We start from the raw sequence: 16,267 nt of genomic DNA on the forward strand, positions 1-16,267 counted from the left end.
ATACAAAGCTTTTCTTTTTTCTTTTCCTTAGTTGTTACCAAAAGTGCCATGAAAATACACATTTCTCTGATCCTTTTTCCAAATATTTGCATGATTATTGCTTTCTGCTTGTGGTCGACAGAAGGTAAATCCAAGGTGTTTTGCCCTATTTTTATGGCAGCTTTCATATGGTCAACCCAGATTCCATGCCTGACATTGGTGCGATTTATTTTTTCCTTAGGGTTTCTGTTGGAGGTTATTACTTGTTTAACTGTCAGTATCATAAGACCCATCATGCTGATAAAATCTTCTTCGTATCTCAACAGATTCTCAAGTAAGCTAATAACATTTTTAGTAATTATCAAGATGGTGGCATGTGTATATAGTGTTTGTATATGTATATAGTGTTTGTATATGTATTCTGCACAAGGCAGTTGTGAAAAAGTAAGCTGTAAAGTAAGGATGCTCTTAAAAATAGAAGTGTTCATTTATTGGTAGCATTTAAAATGGAAAGTAAATTAACAAAAGAGAAAACCAAATCAAATCATTATTTGGTGTGACTACGCTTTGCCGGCAAAACATCACCAATTCTTCTAGGTACACTTGCACACAGTTTTTAAAGGAACTCAACAGGTCGGTGGTTCCAAACATCATGGAGAACTAGCCATATATCTTCTGATGTAAGCTGTGTGAGAGAGGAGAACCCTCCTGGGAGGGATTTCCCAAGGAGGTACCTTGAGAAGGGACACCAGGTCCGTAAACCATGGTCTGTCCAGCCAATGAGGTGCCACCAGGAGGAGACGGGCTCCTACCTGGCGAACTCTATACAGAACTCCCGGAATCAGCTCGACAGGGGGAAATGCGTACAGGTGTAGCCTTGGGCACCTCTGCACCATGGCGTCCAGCCCCAGTGGGTGAGAGAGAGAGAACCAGAGGGGACAGTGCGAAGTCTCCTGAGTCGCAAACAGATCCACCTGGGCTCTGTCAATTCTCTACCATATCTGCTCTACCATCTCAGGGTGGAGCCTCCATTCCCTGGGCCTTGGCCCTTTCCTCGAAAGGGCGTCTGCTTTCTAATTTAGAAGACACAGGATATAAATTGCTCTCAATGAGAGGAGCTTTCCCTGGGACCACAGGAGGATCTGCAGGCAGTTATGTGCCATGAGAGATGTAGCTTGTTCCACCAAACTTGGGCGGAGTGGCCACTCATGACCGCTCCTCACCTCGGTGTGCAGGTCGGGGGGGAAAACGTTAGGCCCCGGCATGGAGGCTGTAATGCAAGGCACAGAAAATGCGCATCCAGCTTACTAAGAGTGTGTTGCATCCGCTGCTCGTCCGGCTAAGCTAGTTCTAGTTTGGACACGGCCCGCATCACTGCCTCCAGAGCTCCTCGTACAGCACAGGCTGTGAGGAGTCCTTGGGCTCACTAGCTTCCAAAAATTTTCCCTCCTCGGAGGAAGAAATATAGAGCTCTACATTGCATGCGCCGTGAGAAGAAACCGCCAAAGGGCATGCTTCCCCAGGAAACGAGTGCTTGGCCTGACAGGGAGCTGGAGGGAACTCATCCGTCTCCATCCCTTCTGCCAAGTCGGCCTGCGAACCCCACGACCTGCGGAAGAGCAGAGCGTGCGCATAGCCATACAAATACATTGCAAACAATCTTTTCCCTTGAGAGCCGACTGAGCATGGTCCACTCCCAAGCAAACAACACACAAGTCAAGTGAAAGTTTTGTTTTGCTTGAGCCATTGCTTACACAGATTCACACACAAAGCTCTTACTTGAACAAACAGAGCTAGCATTGCTCCATTGCTTGCACATTTTGTAGCTCCCTGGTTCATGACGTCGCCCCGCCAGTGACGTCACAAGTTTCCATTGGCCGGATTTTACACCTGATTCAGAGCGTTAGCAACGCGGAGGCGTTTCCAAAACATTGCAAAGGGGAACAGGCACAACACAACAGTGTCACCAGCACAATTAATGATGGTGGTGCATTTGAAAGTGGCCAAACAAGCCATAAGTGTACAGCTAGTACAGCAGGGGGCTCAGAATACAACCCTGAGAAGCTCCAGTGCTGATGTCTGTTTGTTGTCTGTCTATGAGGAGGTTGGAGATCCATTGACACAGGGGCAAACTGAGTCCCAGAACATACAACTTAGAGATAAATGTGGGGGCAATTATCTTGTTATTTATTATGTTGAACTGTAGTCCACAAACACATTTACATAGTTCCCCTTTCTGTTTTTTAAATTAGCAACTGCTTGGTATAATTCTTTACCATACACCTGACTCTGATCCTATAAAATTCCTGACTTTGTGCAGGTGTACTGTACAAAGTGTGAAACTGTAACAATTCAAAGACAAAGGGTATTCACACCAAATTTTGATTTGAATTGTATTTCTCTTCTGCTAATTTACTTTATTTTATTACAACTGCATGAAGCCTTTGCACATTACAGAGTGGCCAAAGGTTTTGAGAATGACACAAATATAAATTTTCACAGTCTGCTGCCTCAATTTTTATGATGGCAATTTACATACACGCCAACATTTTATGAAGAGTGATTAGCAATTAACTGCAAATTCCCTCTTTCCATGAAAATAAACTTAATCCCCCCAAGAAAAATTTCAGCCCTGCCAAAAAAAGAACCAGCTGACATCACATCAATGATTCTCTTGTTAACACAGGTGAGATTGCTGATGAGGACAAGGCAGGAGATATAGAATAACAAACTGGAACCTTTATATGGGTGGTGGTGCATAAAATCATTGTTCTTCCTCTGTTAACCATGGTTATCTGCAAGGAAACACGTGCAGTTATCAATTCTTTGCACATAAAGGTATTCACAGCAAGGATATTGCTGCTAGTAAGATTGCACCTAACTCAACCATTTATCAGATCACCAAGAACTTCAAGAAGAAAAGTTCAATTGTAGTGAAGAAGGCTTCAGGGCGAAGACTTTTGGAGGATGGCCTGGTGCCAATAAAGGGAACAAAGAAGCCACTTTTCTCCAGCAAACACTTCATGGGACAGACTTATATTCTACAAAAGGTACAGGGATTGGTCTGCTGTGAAGTAACTTTCTTTGATGAATCCCCTTTCAGATTTTTTGGTGCCTCCAGAAAAAAAGCTTAACCAGAGAAGAATAGGTGAGCGCTGTTATCAGTCCGGTCTCATGTCAACAGTAAAGCATCCTGAAACCTGAGGTTGTTTCTTAGTCAAGGGAGTAGGCTCATTCACAATTTTGCCTAAGAACACAGCCATAAACAAAGCATTATACAAATACATCCTCTGGGAGCAACTTCTCCCAGCCATCAAAGACCTGTTTTGTAATGAACGATGCCTCTTACAGCATGATTGAGCACCTTACTGCAAAAGTGTTCACTATGTGGTTCATGGAACAAAACATCAAAGGAGACATTTTGGTCCATGGCTAGGAAACTCCCTACTTGTGGTCAATCCTCAAAAGAGGTGGGTGGACAAAACCCCACAAATTCTGACAAAATCTAAGCACTGTTTATGCAAGAATGGGCTACAAGCAGACAGGATGTGGCCCAGAAGTTGATTGACAGCATGCCAGAGCGAAATGCAGAGGTCTTGAAAAACAAGGGTCAACCATGAAAATATCGACTCTTTGCATAAACTTAATGTAATTATCAATAAAAGCTTTGACAAGTATGAAATACATGGAATTATACTTCAGTATACCACAGTTACATCTGACACAAAAAAACCAAAAACACTAAAGCAATAGCCTTTGAGAAAATAACATTTGTGTAATTCTCTCATCTTTTTGCCTCGGCTGTGTGTGTGTGTGTGTGTGTGTGTGTGTGTGTGTGTGTGTGTGTGTGTGTGTGTGTGTGTGTGTGTGTGTGTGTGTTTATTTATTTATTTATTAATTAATTAATTTATTTATTTATTTCACAGAATTCTTTCAAAAGGCAGTGAAAGTTTTGGCTGTTCCACTTTACCATTTAAGTTTAACAATGGGTGCATGTTCCAGTAAGTAAAACAACATTGACACTGACAAATGTATGTCTGTTTACTATTTATTAAAGGAAGACATTGTTTCCAATGTCTTCACATTGTACCATTCAGAACTAATCAGTACATTTCCAGAGTACACTGTGCTTTCCGGGTTTCTGTGTAACAAAGACAAGCTGCATTATTTGCCTTATTTACCTCAAGGGAGAAAAGCATACAACATGGCTACAACAACTACTTTGTTTTCTGTATATCTTTCTCTTGCACCATGAGAAAAATGGAAGAACAGGAAAAAAGTTAGGTTTTTTCTCCAACAAATTTTCAAATATTGCATAATTCTCTATCTATTACAAACATGGCATTTCAGGAAACTTCACTTTCTTCACTGGATCTCTTTGCAGTCAACAGATTACATCAAATCCAGAAAGGCAGGCAATATCCATGACTTGAGAGTCAAAGGTATTTGTTTTTAGCAGGAGTTTGACTTTGGGGCCCACCTTGTAGGCATTTGGAAAGAAATGGTTGTGAGAAGTCTTGTCTTTGGCCTCTTGCGGAAGCTCAGCAGGGGAGGCCATCTTGTTAAATCCAGGCTAAGGTTTGGGTGTGGAGGCCACTGCATTAGGCTTAGATAAAACTCTGTTGGTGGGGACATCACATCAGTCTCAGGCTGTAGCACTTTGTAGTGGCCCACCACTTCACTGCAGCCCCAGAACAGCTCTTCATGGTGGTCCATTTCAGCCTCTAAAATAAGTCTGTCATGTCTTCCAGATTCCAGACACTTTCGGGCCTGGGGCTATTTTGAACGTAACGCTTTTGTGTTTAGCGCTTCTGGGACAGTGGCCATATTTTCCACTAGTTAAGAATGCCATTCTTAGTCACTTCTCGCCAGATTATCTTTGTTGTCTTCAGCTCTGAGATCTTTTTGCTATTCTTCCTGACTGTCTTTTTGTTGCCGACCTGTTTTTTTCTTGTTCCTGGAGCTATTCTCTGCCTGCATTGCCCCGATTCACGGGTTGACCCTGACTGCTCTGGATTACTCTAGGTTGCTGCCTAAATTCCATATATTAATATTGGATCTACTGGACTGGGATGCATGTGGGAATGTGAGTTACCAGCTGCGTGGAACTCTTTTCCGTCTTTCCTGCTTGATGCATTATTTGAGACTGTTTTACTGCAACCCTGTCTCCACCCTGCATTTTGGTCCCTTTTTCCAGCCTTGGCCATATAAAAATATAATCCCTCTGAATGCTCAAATTATTCATCAGGCCTATCTCACCTCTCATAAGCAGTGACTCAAGGGCACAGCCCGCCGACTCGGACCCTTGTTGGAACCCACAACACGATCACGCCTGCTCTTTCCTCACTGATGCCAGCACTGGGGCATCTCACAGCAAATCGTGCTTACCATCACCCAAATGCTTCTCTGAGGATCCCGGTAAATGTCGGCCTTTTGTGACTCACAACAACCTCATTTACTTTAAACATTTACCTTCCTAGTTCCACTTCGAGCAGGCAAATCACCAAAGAGCCATATCAAATCAAATAAACTTTTGATCTAGACTCATCTCTGTCCAGACCCATGGAGCCCCTGCCTTTCACTTTCTGAAAAGAAGAGACGCCACACCAAGGGGCTACGAGGTGAAACATACAAGGTGTTTATGCCCAGCAAAAAAATAGAGCTTGTTGCTGCCATCTCCAGATCATGTCAGTTAGTCACACAAACATTTCTGCGGTCGCTACGGACGCTTCCAGATCGGAGGCATCTTGCTTCTGTATAAATAGGCGCAGGCTACATGCCAGATTGCCTCATCCAGACTTTATTTTTCTCAGTTTTTCCTCTATTGCTTTATTGATCTATTGTTTCTCGGCTCTCTACCTCAAACTGGTTTTGGACACGTTTCTCTCCCACAGACCCGCCCCTGTGCTCCTGTTGTCTGCAGAAAACCTCCCCCATGGCACCACTATTAAAGATTTTAGTTTTTGAGCTTATCTTCATGAACTTTTGTTGTTGTAATGCTAATTTGTTGCATGCATGTATGTATGTGTGTGTGTGTGTGTGTGTATGTGTGTGTGTATATATATATATATATATATATATATATATATATATATATATATACACAAAGCTCTTACTTGAACAAACAGAGCTAGCATTGCTCCATTGCTTGCACATTTTGTAGCTCCCTGGTTCATGACGTCGCCCCGCCAGTGACGTCACAAGTTTCCATTGGCCGGATTTTACACCTGATTCAGAGCGTTAGCAACGCGGAGGCGTTTCCAAAACATTGCAAAGGGGAACAGGCACAACACAACAGTGTCACCAGCACAATTAATGATGGTGGTGCATTTGAAAGTGGCCAAACAAGCCATAAGTGTACAGCTAGTACAGCAGGGGGCTCAGAATACAACCCTGAGAAGCTCCAGTGCTGATGTCTGTTTGTTGTCTGTCTATGAGGAGGTTGGAGATCCATTGACACAGGGGCAAACTGATATATTTTTTTTTTCTGTCTCTCATTTAGCTTTTTTTATTATGCGGATACAGACCCCAGTAGAAATATACAACACAGTACGTACGGTCTTAGCAGTGTTGTTTGGCATCAGCACTGTTGTATTGGGTAAATAAAAACATACTTTTCAACTGCACCATTTCTTTATTAACCAGGGTTGATTTCTCATATTTTTTCATAAAGAATCATTATTGCTACACATTTTTAACAGTCCCAGAACTTTGTTGGTAAACAGATTACTACCTGCTATCTCAGGAGTCTTCTGGTGGCACTAGTGATGTGATCAGGGCTGGTGCATCCAGTCAACTTCAAATACATTGGTCTCCTTAATTAAATAAAATATAAAAAAACTCATGAATGTATAAGGTAAAAACTTGGTGGACTTAACATATAGGAGCATTTTATATACTGTATGTATTAAATATTTCATAACAAAGACAGTTGTTAAAATATAATGGTAGACAAAGAGTGAATGTCTTCACTTAGAATACTCCTATAACATCTAACATGGCTGAAGATGGTTGTAACAAATTTTAGACTCAAATCTATGATAAAAAGAGTTCAAAAGAGGCTACAATGCAAAATCATCACTGGTACTTTTTGATATTTTAATCGATTGACAGCCCTAATAAATTGTCAGGAATTAACTAGTGACTGATCGTAACTTAATGACACATTTTTATCTGTTCTAAATGTACCTTAAAATAATCCTTTTCAAGTTTTTATCAGTACACCGAACAGAACTTTTGCCATGTTTCCACACAGACGGACTTAATTGCCGGATGTGTGCATCATGCAAATTTTGGTACTTGATTTGAGACTTGGCATCAGTAAAACAAATATTTAGTGATTAAAAAAAATTTTTGTTTGTTTTTTTTTTTTCACATCTGAGGAAAGAGGGTGTCGTAAATAAATGTGTTGCTCTGAAGATTAAAATTTTGCCTTTTTTATATGTATTTATTATATATATATATATATATATATATATATATATATATATATATATATATATATATATATATATACAGTGAGGAAAATAAGTATTTGAACACCCTGCTTTTTTGCAAGTTCTCCCACTTAGAAATCATGGAAGGGTCTGAAATTGTCATCGTAGGTGCATGTCCACTGTGAGAGACATAATCTAAAAAAAAAAATCCAGAAATCACAATATATGATTTTTAAACTATTTATTTGTATGATACAGCTGCAAATAAGTATTTGAACACCTGTCTATCAGCTAGAATTCTGAACCTCAAAGACCTGTTAGTCTGCCTTTAAAATGTCCACATCCACTACATTTATTATCCTAAATTAGATGCACCTGTTTGAGGTCGTTAGCTGCATAAAGACACCTGTCCACCCCATACAATCAGTAAGAATCCAACTACTAACATGGCCAAGACCAATGAGCTGTCCAAAGACACTAGAGACAAAATTGTACACCTCCACAAGGCTGGAAAGGGAAATTGCCAAGCAGCTTGGTGAAAAAAGGTCCACTGTTGGAGCAATCAATAGAAAATAGAAGAAGCTAAACATGACTGTCAATCTCCCTCGGACTGGGGCTCAATGCAAGATCTCACCTCGTAGGGTCTCAATGATCCTAAGGAAGGTGAGAAATCAGCCCAGAACTACACGGGAGGAGCTGGTCAATGACCTGAATAGAGCTGGGACCACCGTTTCCAAGGTTACTGTTGGTAATACACTAAGACGTCATGGTTTGAAATCATGCATGGCATGAAAGGTTCCCCTGCTTAAACCAGCATATGTCCAGGCACGTTTTAAATTTGCCATTGACCATTTGGATGATCCAGAGGAGCCATGGGAGAAAGTCATGTGGTCAGATGAGACCAAAATAGAACTTTTGGGTCATAATTCCACTAAACGTGTTTGGAGGAAGAAGGATGATGAGTACCATCCCAAGAACACCATCCCTACTGTGAAGCATGGGGGTGGAAGCATCATGCTTTGGGGGTGTTTTTCTGCACATGGGACAGGGCGACTGCACTGTATTAAGGAGAGGATGACCGGGGCCATGTATTGCGAGATTTTGGGGAACAACCTCTTTCCCTCAGTTAGAGCATTGAAGATGGGTCGAGGCTGGGTCTTCCAACATGACAATGACCTGAAGCACACAGCCAGGATAACCAAGGAGTGGCTCTGTAAGAAGCATATCAAGGTTCTGGCGTGGCCTAGCCAGTCTCCAGACCTAAACCCAATAGAGAATCTTTGGAGGGAGCTCAAACTCCGTGTTTCTCAGCGACAGGCCAGAAACCTGACTGATCTAGAGAAGATCTGTGTGGAGGAGTGGGCCAAAATCCCTCCTGCAGTGTGTGCAAACCTGGTGAAAAACTACAGGAAACGTTTGACCTCTGTAATTGCAAACAAAGGCTACTGTACCAAATATTAACATTGACTTTCTCAGGTGTTCAAATACTTATTTGCAGCTGTATCATACAAATAAATAGTAAAAAAAATCATACATTGTGATTTCTGGATTTTTTTTTTAGATTATGTCTCTCACAGTGGACATGCACCTACGATGACAATTTCAGACCCCTCCATGATTTGTAAGTGGAAGAACTTGCAAAATAGCAGGGTGTTCAAATACTTATTTTCCTCACTGTATATATATATATATATATATATATATATAAGAAATGGTTAGAAATGAGTGCTGTAATATATACTTGTAATTTATACATGAAATATATATACTTTTAAGGGAAAATATATGATTCTAAATCTTTCTACAATGCCTTATAGCTGTCTTTGGTCTCCGGATGCATCTGACTTTGTTTCTAGAAGTTCTGATTGGAGCACTGCATTGAAACTCGCTCCATATGCCGCTTTGGAGTGTGAGTACTGTTATAAAATGATTTCAATATATTAATATGATGTCATAAAACTAAGTTCAGTGCATTTAGAAGGTATTCAGGTCCCCTTCACTTATTGTAATTTTATGTTGCAACTTGATGATACATGCACATACGTATTCAGACCCTTTGTAACAACACTTGAAATTTTGCTTAGGTGCCACCCAATTCACTTGATCATTGCTGAGATATTTCTTTACCTTGATTAGAGTCTACCTGTGGAAAAGTTGATTGATTGGACATGATTCAGAAAGGCACACACCCCTATAAAAGGCCTCATAAATGATGCATATCAGAGCAAAAACCAAGCAACAAGGACAAATGAATTGCCTGTAGAATTCAGAGACAGGACTGCCACAAGGCACAGATCTGGGGAAGGTTACAAATAAATTGCTTATGCACTGAAGATTTCCAAGAGCACAGTGGCCTCGATAATTCTCTAATTGAAGAAGTGTGGTACAACCACGATTCTTCTGAGAGCTGGTCTTGCGGCCATTTGGGGGGGGGGGCAATCGAGGGAGAAGGGCCTTAGTTAAGGAGGTGGCAAATGCAGTTGTGACTGAGCTTCAGAGATCCTATGTGGAGATGAGACATAAAGCAGATCTGGGCAGAGTGGCAGAGTGGCTAGAGGGAAGCCTCTTCTGTGTTCAAAACCAAATGAAACATGCTATGAGTTTGTCAATAGACACTTGGAGGACTCTCAGACTGTGAGGAACAAGATTATATGGTCTGGTTAATCCAAGATTTTTCTGTTTTGCCTCGGTTCTAAACATTATATCTGGAGGAGATCAGGTACTGCTCATCATTTGCCCAAAACCACCCAAAAGTGAAGCATGATCATGGCAGCATCATGTTGTGAGAATGTTTCTCTGCAACAGAGATTTGGCAAATGGTTTGGGTTTAGCGAAAACTGAATGGAGCTAAGTAGACATATATTTTCAATAAATACTTGTTCCACAGTGCTCAGGACCTCAGCCTGGCCTGTAGATTCACCTTCAAACTTGATAACAACCCTAAGCACACAGCAAAGACAACAAAGGTGTGGCTTAGGAACAACTCTGTGAATGTCCTAGAGTGGCTCAGCCAGAGGTCTGACATAAACCCTATTCAACAGCTCTAGAGAGACTTGAAAATGTCTTTCCACCGATGCTCCCCATCCAACCTGACCCAGTTTGAGGGGATTTGTCGTGATGAATGGCACAAAATCCTCCAATGAAGGTGTGCAAAGCTTGTTGCGTGATACAGCATCAAATCTTTTTTTTGGCTATTTGCTGCCAAATGTGCTTCAAATAAAAACTGAGTAAAGGGTCTGCATTTTAATTTACATCTTTTAATTTATTGATTGATTGATTGATTTTATTTTATTTTATTTTTTATTTAACATTTCTCAAATTTAGTTTTCACTTTGTCATTATGGGGTACTAAGTGTAGATTAATGAGAAAAAATATATATTTGAACAATTGTAGGCTTCACCATAATAAAAAAAAAAAAAGTGGATCTGAATGCTTTACGAATGCACAGTGTATATACTAAATTTACTGTCATTAATTAAATTAATACAATTACATTCTTAATTTTTTCTTTTTTTTCTGATCTGTCCCCTGACATTTCTTTGGACTTTTAGATGGCTATGAGATAGCTATGGTATTACCAGCTCTAACTGTGGGAATTTTGATTGTACTTTCTGTACAAAGGCACCTATTTCTAGGAAAACCATTTGGATGTAAGGCTTGTAACTTGTACATATACAGTATGATTACATTGCTCTCACAGTGTCTTACAGCATTTTGCATTGGTTTTTGCAGGTGTGCACATCACTTTGTCATCTCTTATGATGTTTGCATTCACCTGCTATGAAATATTTTTCTATATTCTTTTCACTTTTCTATTAAAAAAAATTCTTATGGGTAACTACCTACAACAAATTGGCAGAAAGTGAATAATGTGCATAAGGTTTAATTAATTTTAATGGATGTGTATTACAGTAAAGATTAAACTGAATTAAAACAAATGCTATTTATGAACTCATTTTCTGTTTTTTGTTTTTTTATTTATTCTGCTTTTTTTGTTATTTTTTTTAGTTCATAGTATTTAACATAGTTTAGTTTATGGTATTTTTGATATGCATAAACTTTATTAAAGACTCATTTCACCATGAAGGCAAAATACAATAAAATAATTTTCCGGTACATGTGTGGTGTTTACTAACAATATTTTTCTCAATTTCAGGATTGAAAAACCTATTTGTGGTTGTACTGCTTTTGTGTGCATGGCTAGTAGTAATTTGTCTGGTGCGTTTTCACCGAGGATATAGACAAAGATCCTGCTCTCATTGGAGAAAAATAGGATGCAAGTATGATATATTTATGCACTTACACTTTATATTTTTACCTTCTACTTCCTAGAGCTGTTAAGCCCCTCCCACATGAAAGGTTTCATGCCAGAAGGTTGATTGTAAACATGTGGAGCTTAAACAACAAACTTTTAAAATATAAAGCAGATACCTGGATTTCTTTGAATAGCTAATGTGGGAAGGGGAAGCTCACTGGTCAAGATGTTGACCTTCTAATCAGAAGGTTGTGAGTTCCAATCCAACCACCAATAAGCTGACACTGCTGGGCCTTTGAGCAAGGCCCCTTAATCTTCAACTGCTTGTATGAATGAGATAATTATCCGTTTTTCTGGATAAGGGCATCTGCAAAATGACAATGTAATTTTAAACATTTTGGTACTAATGTAATTCCATATGATACAAGTAGAAATACAGTATTGGACTGGATGTATGTAAGCCAAAATTGAATTCTCGTGTATTTACAGTAATTACATTAAGTAATTGAATTATCGTCGTCTGTAAGGGTTAATAATGGAGTCGATGCATGAACGCTGCTTACATTTTTCCAGTAGAATCTCAGCCACTGACTTTACCTGTGACAAAACTCATTGCTGTGACTCATTTTACAGCAATTCATTATTTAAGTAAAAACATTGTTGAGTATAGTGAGTATTCGACCACAAAGTTATTACAGAAACTAAAAATATGTAAGTCTTAATCCAAGAAGCTCACAGCAAGTTTAGCATGTCTTCCTGTCCTGCATCATCTTCACACGGCTTTCACCAATCGGCAAAATGGCTTTCAGTTCTGCACCAGCTGTAACTGAGCCAATTAAGAGAAATTGTGAAGGTGTTCATGCATAGAGTTATGTATGTATTAATTTGTTTGTTTTTCAGATTTATGCTGCACTGCTACTGCTGCATTTTTATTCACTGCATATGGCACAATGTGCATTTATTATACATACATCCTCTTAAGAAGTCAAGGTATTTGATTTAATAATCTGATTTGTATAATACATATTATAATGTATAATAAAAATGAAAAAGTAGTAAGAAGAAAAAAGAAAAAATGTAATTTTTGTTGTTTTGCCAGAACCAAAACAGCTAAAATTATAATATTTAAAAACATTACTGAAATTCGGTATTAAATAGTTCATGCATTTTAATTAGCCACAGTAATAGGAACCAATAAATGAATGATGAAGTAAATGGTGTTCATCCTGTGATTGACAGTAATAAAGTAAATGTAATATGTTACTGTATTCAAGCAGCTTTCCATTTATCTGTACTTTACAGAAGTGTTTCTATAAGGGGAGACTTTCACTTTAACTTCACTACATTTCAAAGTCACATATTTGTTTTAATGAACTACATTTTGCAAAATCAGTTGTTCCTTTTTGCATACAAATTTAATTGGTCAAATACGCAGCAAGCCACCAATCAGGGTAGGGCCCTGAACTTGTTTTGATTGCTCCTTCTGTTGCTGCTGTGGTGTCTACTTAGCAACAACATACAGTTTAGCATCAGTTCAACAACAAGAAGGATATTTAAAAAGTAATAGATAATTGAAGAAACTCCTGCCTCGAACTTTCTACAACACCTGTGGTCTTTATATATATATATATATATATATATATATATATATATATATATATATATATATATATATATATATATATATATATATATATATATATATATATATAAAAAACTAAATAGTCCCCGTCCCGTCCCCCGTCCCCCAATACGTTTGTACTGTTTTTAGGTGAAAGTTTAAAGTTTACACTTTTACTGGAGTAATGTTTTACGAGTGTTTCTCTACTCTAGTACATGCTTTGTGTACTTCATCCAACACTGTGTTTATCTGAGTAATATATTTGAATGATGATTGCAGACCGTGGTGGATTTTTGGCACTGATGCCATTACTCCATGTTTTGGCAGCAACATGCTTGTTCAAGCATCCCGAACATTTACCTGGTGAGTCTCATAATGAATAAATGAAATGTTTATTAAAGATAAACGATTGGTCATGTTTTGTAGCTTTGTAATGTAACAGTATCATTATTACATTTTCCTCATTTATCATCACCTTTTGTGAATCACAGATTTCCTTCACATTATGGTCTACATGTTTGGAGCTGTGGGTCTCAGTACTATAAATTCAATCGTTCTTGCCACAGAACTGATCCCAAAAGCAGGTATTGTAAAATTCCACCATAAGCAAAATAGCAAAAATGCGCCATCCTTTCTAAATTATAAATTCAGTTCATATTTTGCCTTACGCTAAAAGGTGATATTTGACCATAGTATTGGTTTCTAGGAAGAGGAGTGCGGAATATAGAAGATCTCCGTACGATTGTTTTACCACTTAAAACACTGTTTGTCAGTGCTTGGCTAATTTTGCAGATCTATGATGCCTGTGAGTACTTTCTGGAACAATTATTTATTAGCGCTATATAAATTTTTTTAACTTCTTATGTATTAAAAGACATGAGAAATAATACTAGCACAGTCATGATTTAAATAATTAATATTTTGCTGTTATGAATCCCTATTTGGCTGAATCTGTGCTTTCGTTTGACTCAGGGCTGAGATTTAAGGATGGGTAAGCTCATTTATATTCTTAATAAATATTAGTTTCAGTAAATGACAAGTTTTAAACCAGGGTCTGTCAGACAAGAGAAAACAAGTGTTAATTTTTTTAAACAGAAGTCATCAATTTGAAGATGAGACAACAGGACCTGAGGTATGATGCCTAAAAACCTTATTTGTTTATATTCAAATTAATATGTATATATTTACAAGGACATTTTACAAGATTTTTTTTTAATAAGCTCGACATCATGAGGAAAGGTCGGCTAAAACAATTAAAAAGAATTGCTAAGCTTTTGTGTTCCAAAACAAAATTTAGTACAGTAAAATAAAAACGTAAAGACTTTAAATATGATCATTTGATACCAGTTCATTTTAATGCAAAAATAGCAAAAAAGACCATATTTACTTTTTTTTATTATTATTTATTTATTTATTTATTTATTTTTACATGTAGGTCGTTGCAGAAATGGAGGTTCTCGCAAATCCTGACCCAAACTCTTAGTCTGAATAATTTGAGAGGATTAATATGCACCAAATATTATTTTTGCTTATGTTGTGTGAGCTTAATATTCGTTCATATTATTCTGTAAATATAGATGCTTTAAACTGAAAGTGCAACAATGTTTTAAATGCAGCTGGTTCCTGGATTGGGTGCCAAAGATCTTTTCGTAAGCAATACAGTGGAGAAATCTTGAAAATAATTTATTTTGCTCCCAAAATATAAATTGGAACAAATCACAGATTTACTTAATAAATTAGAACTTGTACTGCATAAATGAGTAGTTGACGAAAAAACTGAAGACAGAACTGGAGGTGGCAGAATTAAAAAATGTGGTTTTCATTGGGGTGAAGAATGCTGAGGATGGAGCTGCCAGGTAGGAGGAAAAGAGGAAGGACAAGGAGGAAGTTTATGCATTTGGTGAGGGCAGACATGCAGGTGGTAATTTAAAGGAGGCAGTTGTGGTATGGAGATGGTGATCTGCTGTGGAGATCCCTAAAGGGAGCAGCCGAAAGAAGACTAAAAAAATCACTTGTTTCTGTATGTGCTTCAGTGTAACTCCATAACCCATAATACATATTGTACATTACTTCGATGAAAGGCCACCATCTGCAAAAGTATCTGTTTTCCGTTCGTTCAAACTTATAAAACTTTTATAACTTTATACACTTTCTTTTTTTTTTGTTTCACATTCTTAAAAAAGTTGTTTTATGGACTTTAGACCCAGACTGCAGGTTTATCAAAGGTCAAGGGGAGGAAGCCAAAACCCTGAAATATGAAAACAACAGAAAAAAAAGAAAAGAAAATCAAATGAGTCTAAATTAGCTTTGACTGTTACTGAAGCAAACAATTCAATGTATAATACCTATTTTATCGTGCTCATTTTTTTATATTGTCAGTGTAGCATAAAGAACATGGCTGCTTGGAATTACAGTAATTCTTTGTCCTATAATCTTGTAAACCAACAAACTCAAAGTATTTTGTCCTCCTGTTTTCCTGTGTTCTGTAATACAATAATTTGACAAAATTAAAAATGTCTCAGCAAAAAGTTTAATATATTATAATAAATATTTAAAAAAGACATCATACTTGCAAGTTCCATGAAAAATTATAAAAGCTTTACTATAAAGCAGCCATACACTTTTGTAAAAATACACTTTTTTTATTGAGAATGACTATGAAGACTATGGTTCTGTGTGAGAATGAATGTTTGGTTTTAATAAGATTTATTTATTTATTTATTTATTTTTTTTGGGGGGGGGATTAATTGGAACAGACCTACACTGGATCTTATTAAACCTGTTAGCGTTCGGCACAGATTTTGGGACTCACAGCTGAAAATGCCCTACCTAACTTTAAATGTTAACAGTTCCTAATAAAAGTGAGCTACATACACAATTTAAACATCAGTAATGTAGCAATCCAGAAAAGTAATGGGTTAAAAGCCACATTTCTCATGAGTTTATATTTCAAATTTAATTCAATTCAAAATGAA

General features: G+C 37.9%; 2 protein-coding genes across 2 annotated transcripts in view; both read left to right on the forward strand.

Annotated features, from left to right (window-relative positions):
* The window catches only part of LOC310725469 (uncharacterized protein), a 46,848-nt gene that overhangs the window by 2,138 nt on the left and 28,443 nt on the right, over positions 1–16,267 (forward strand). The window lies entirely within an intron of this gene.
* On the forward strand, positions 305–15,291 carry LOC310725507 (uncharacterized protein). Its single transcript, XM_083540521.1, has 13 exons — positions 305–313; positions 3,906–3,980; positions 9,233–9,324; positions 10,968–11,066; positions 11,149–11,250; positions 11,573–11,692; positions 12,572–12,661; positions 13,572–13,655; positions 13,784–13,876; positions 13,999–14,097; positions 14,265–14,283; positions 14,388–14,424; positions 14,728–15,291. Exons 2-13 carry the CDS (start codon positions 3,973–3,975, stop codon positions 14,773–14,775), a joined length of 891 nt encoding a protein of 296 aa, XP_083396647.1. The 5' UTR covers positions 305–313; positions 3,906–3,972; the 3' UTR covers positions 14,776–15,291.

This window comes from Silurus aristotelis, assembly GCF_946808225.1.
Source record: "Silurus aristotelis genome assembly, chromosome: 4".
In the NCBI taxonomy this organism is placed as follows: Eukaryota; Metazoa; Chordata; class Actinopteri; order Siluriformes; family Siluridae; genus Silurus; species Silurus aristotelis.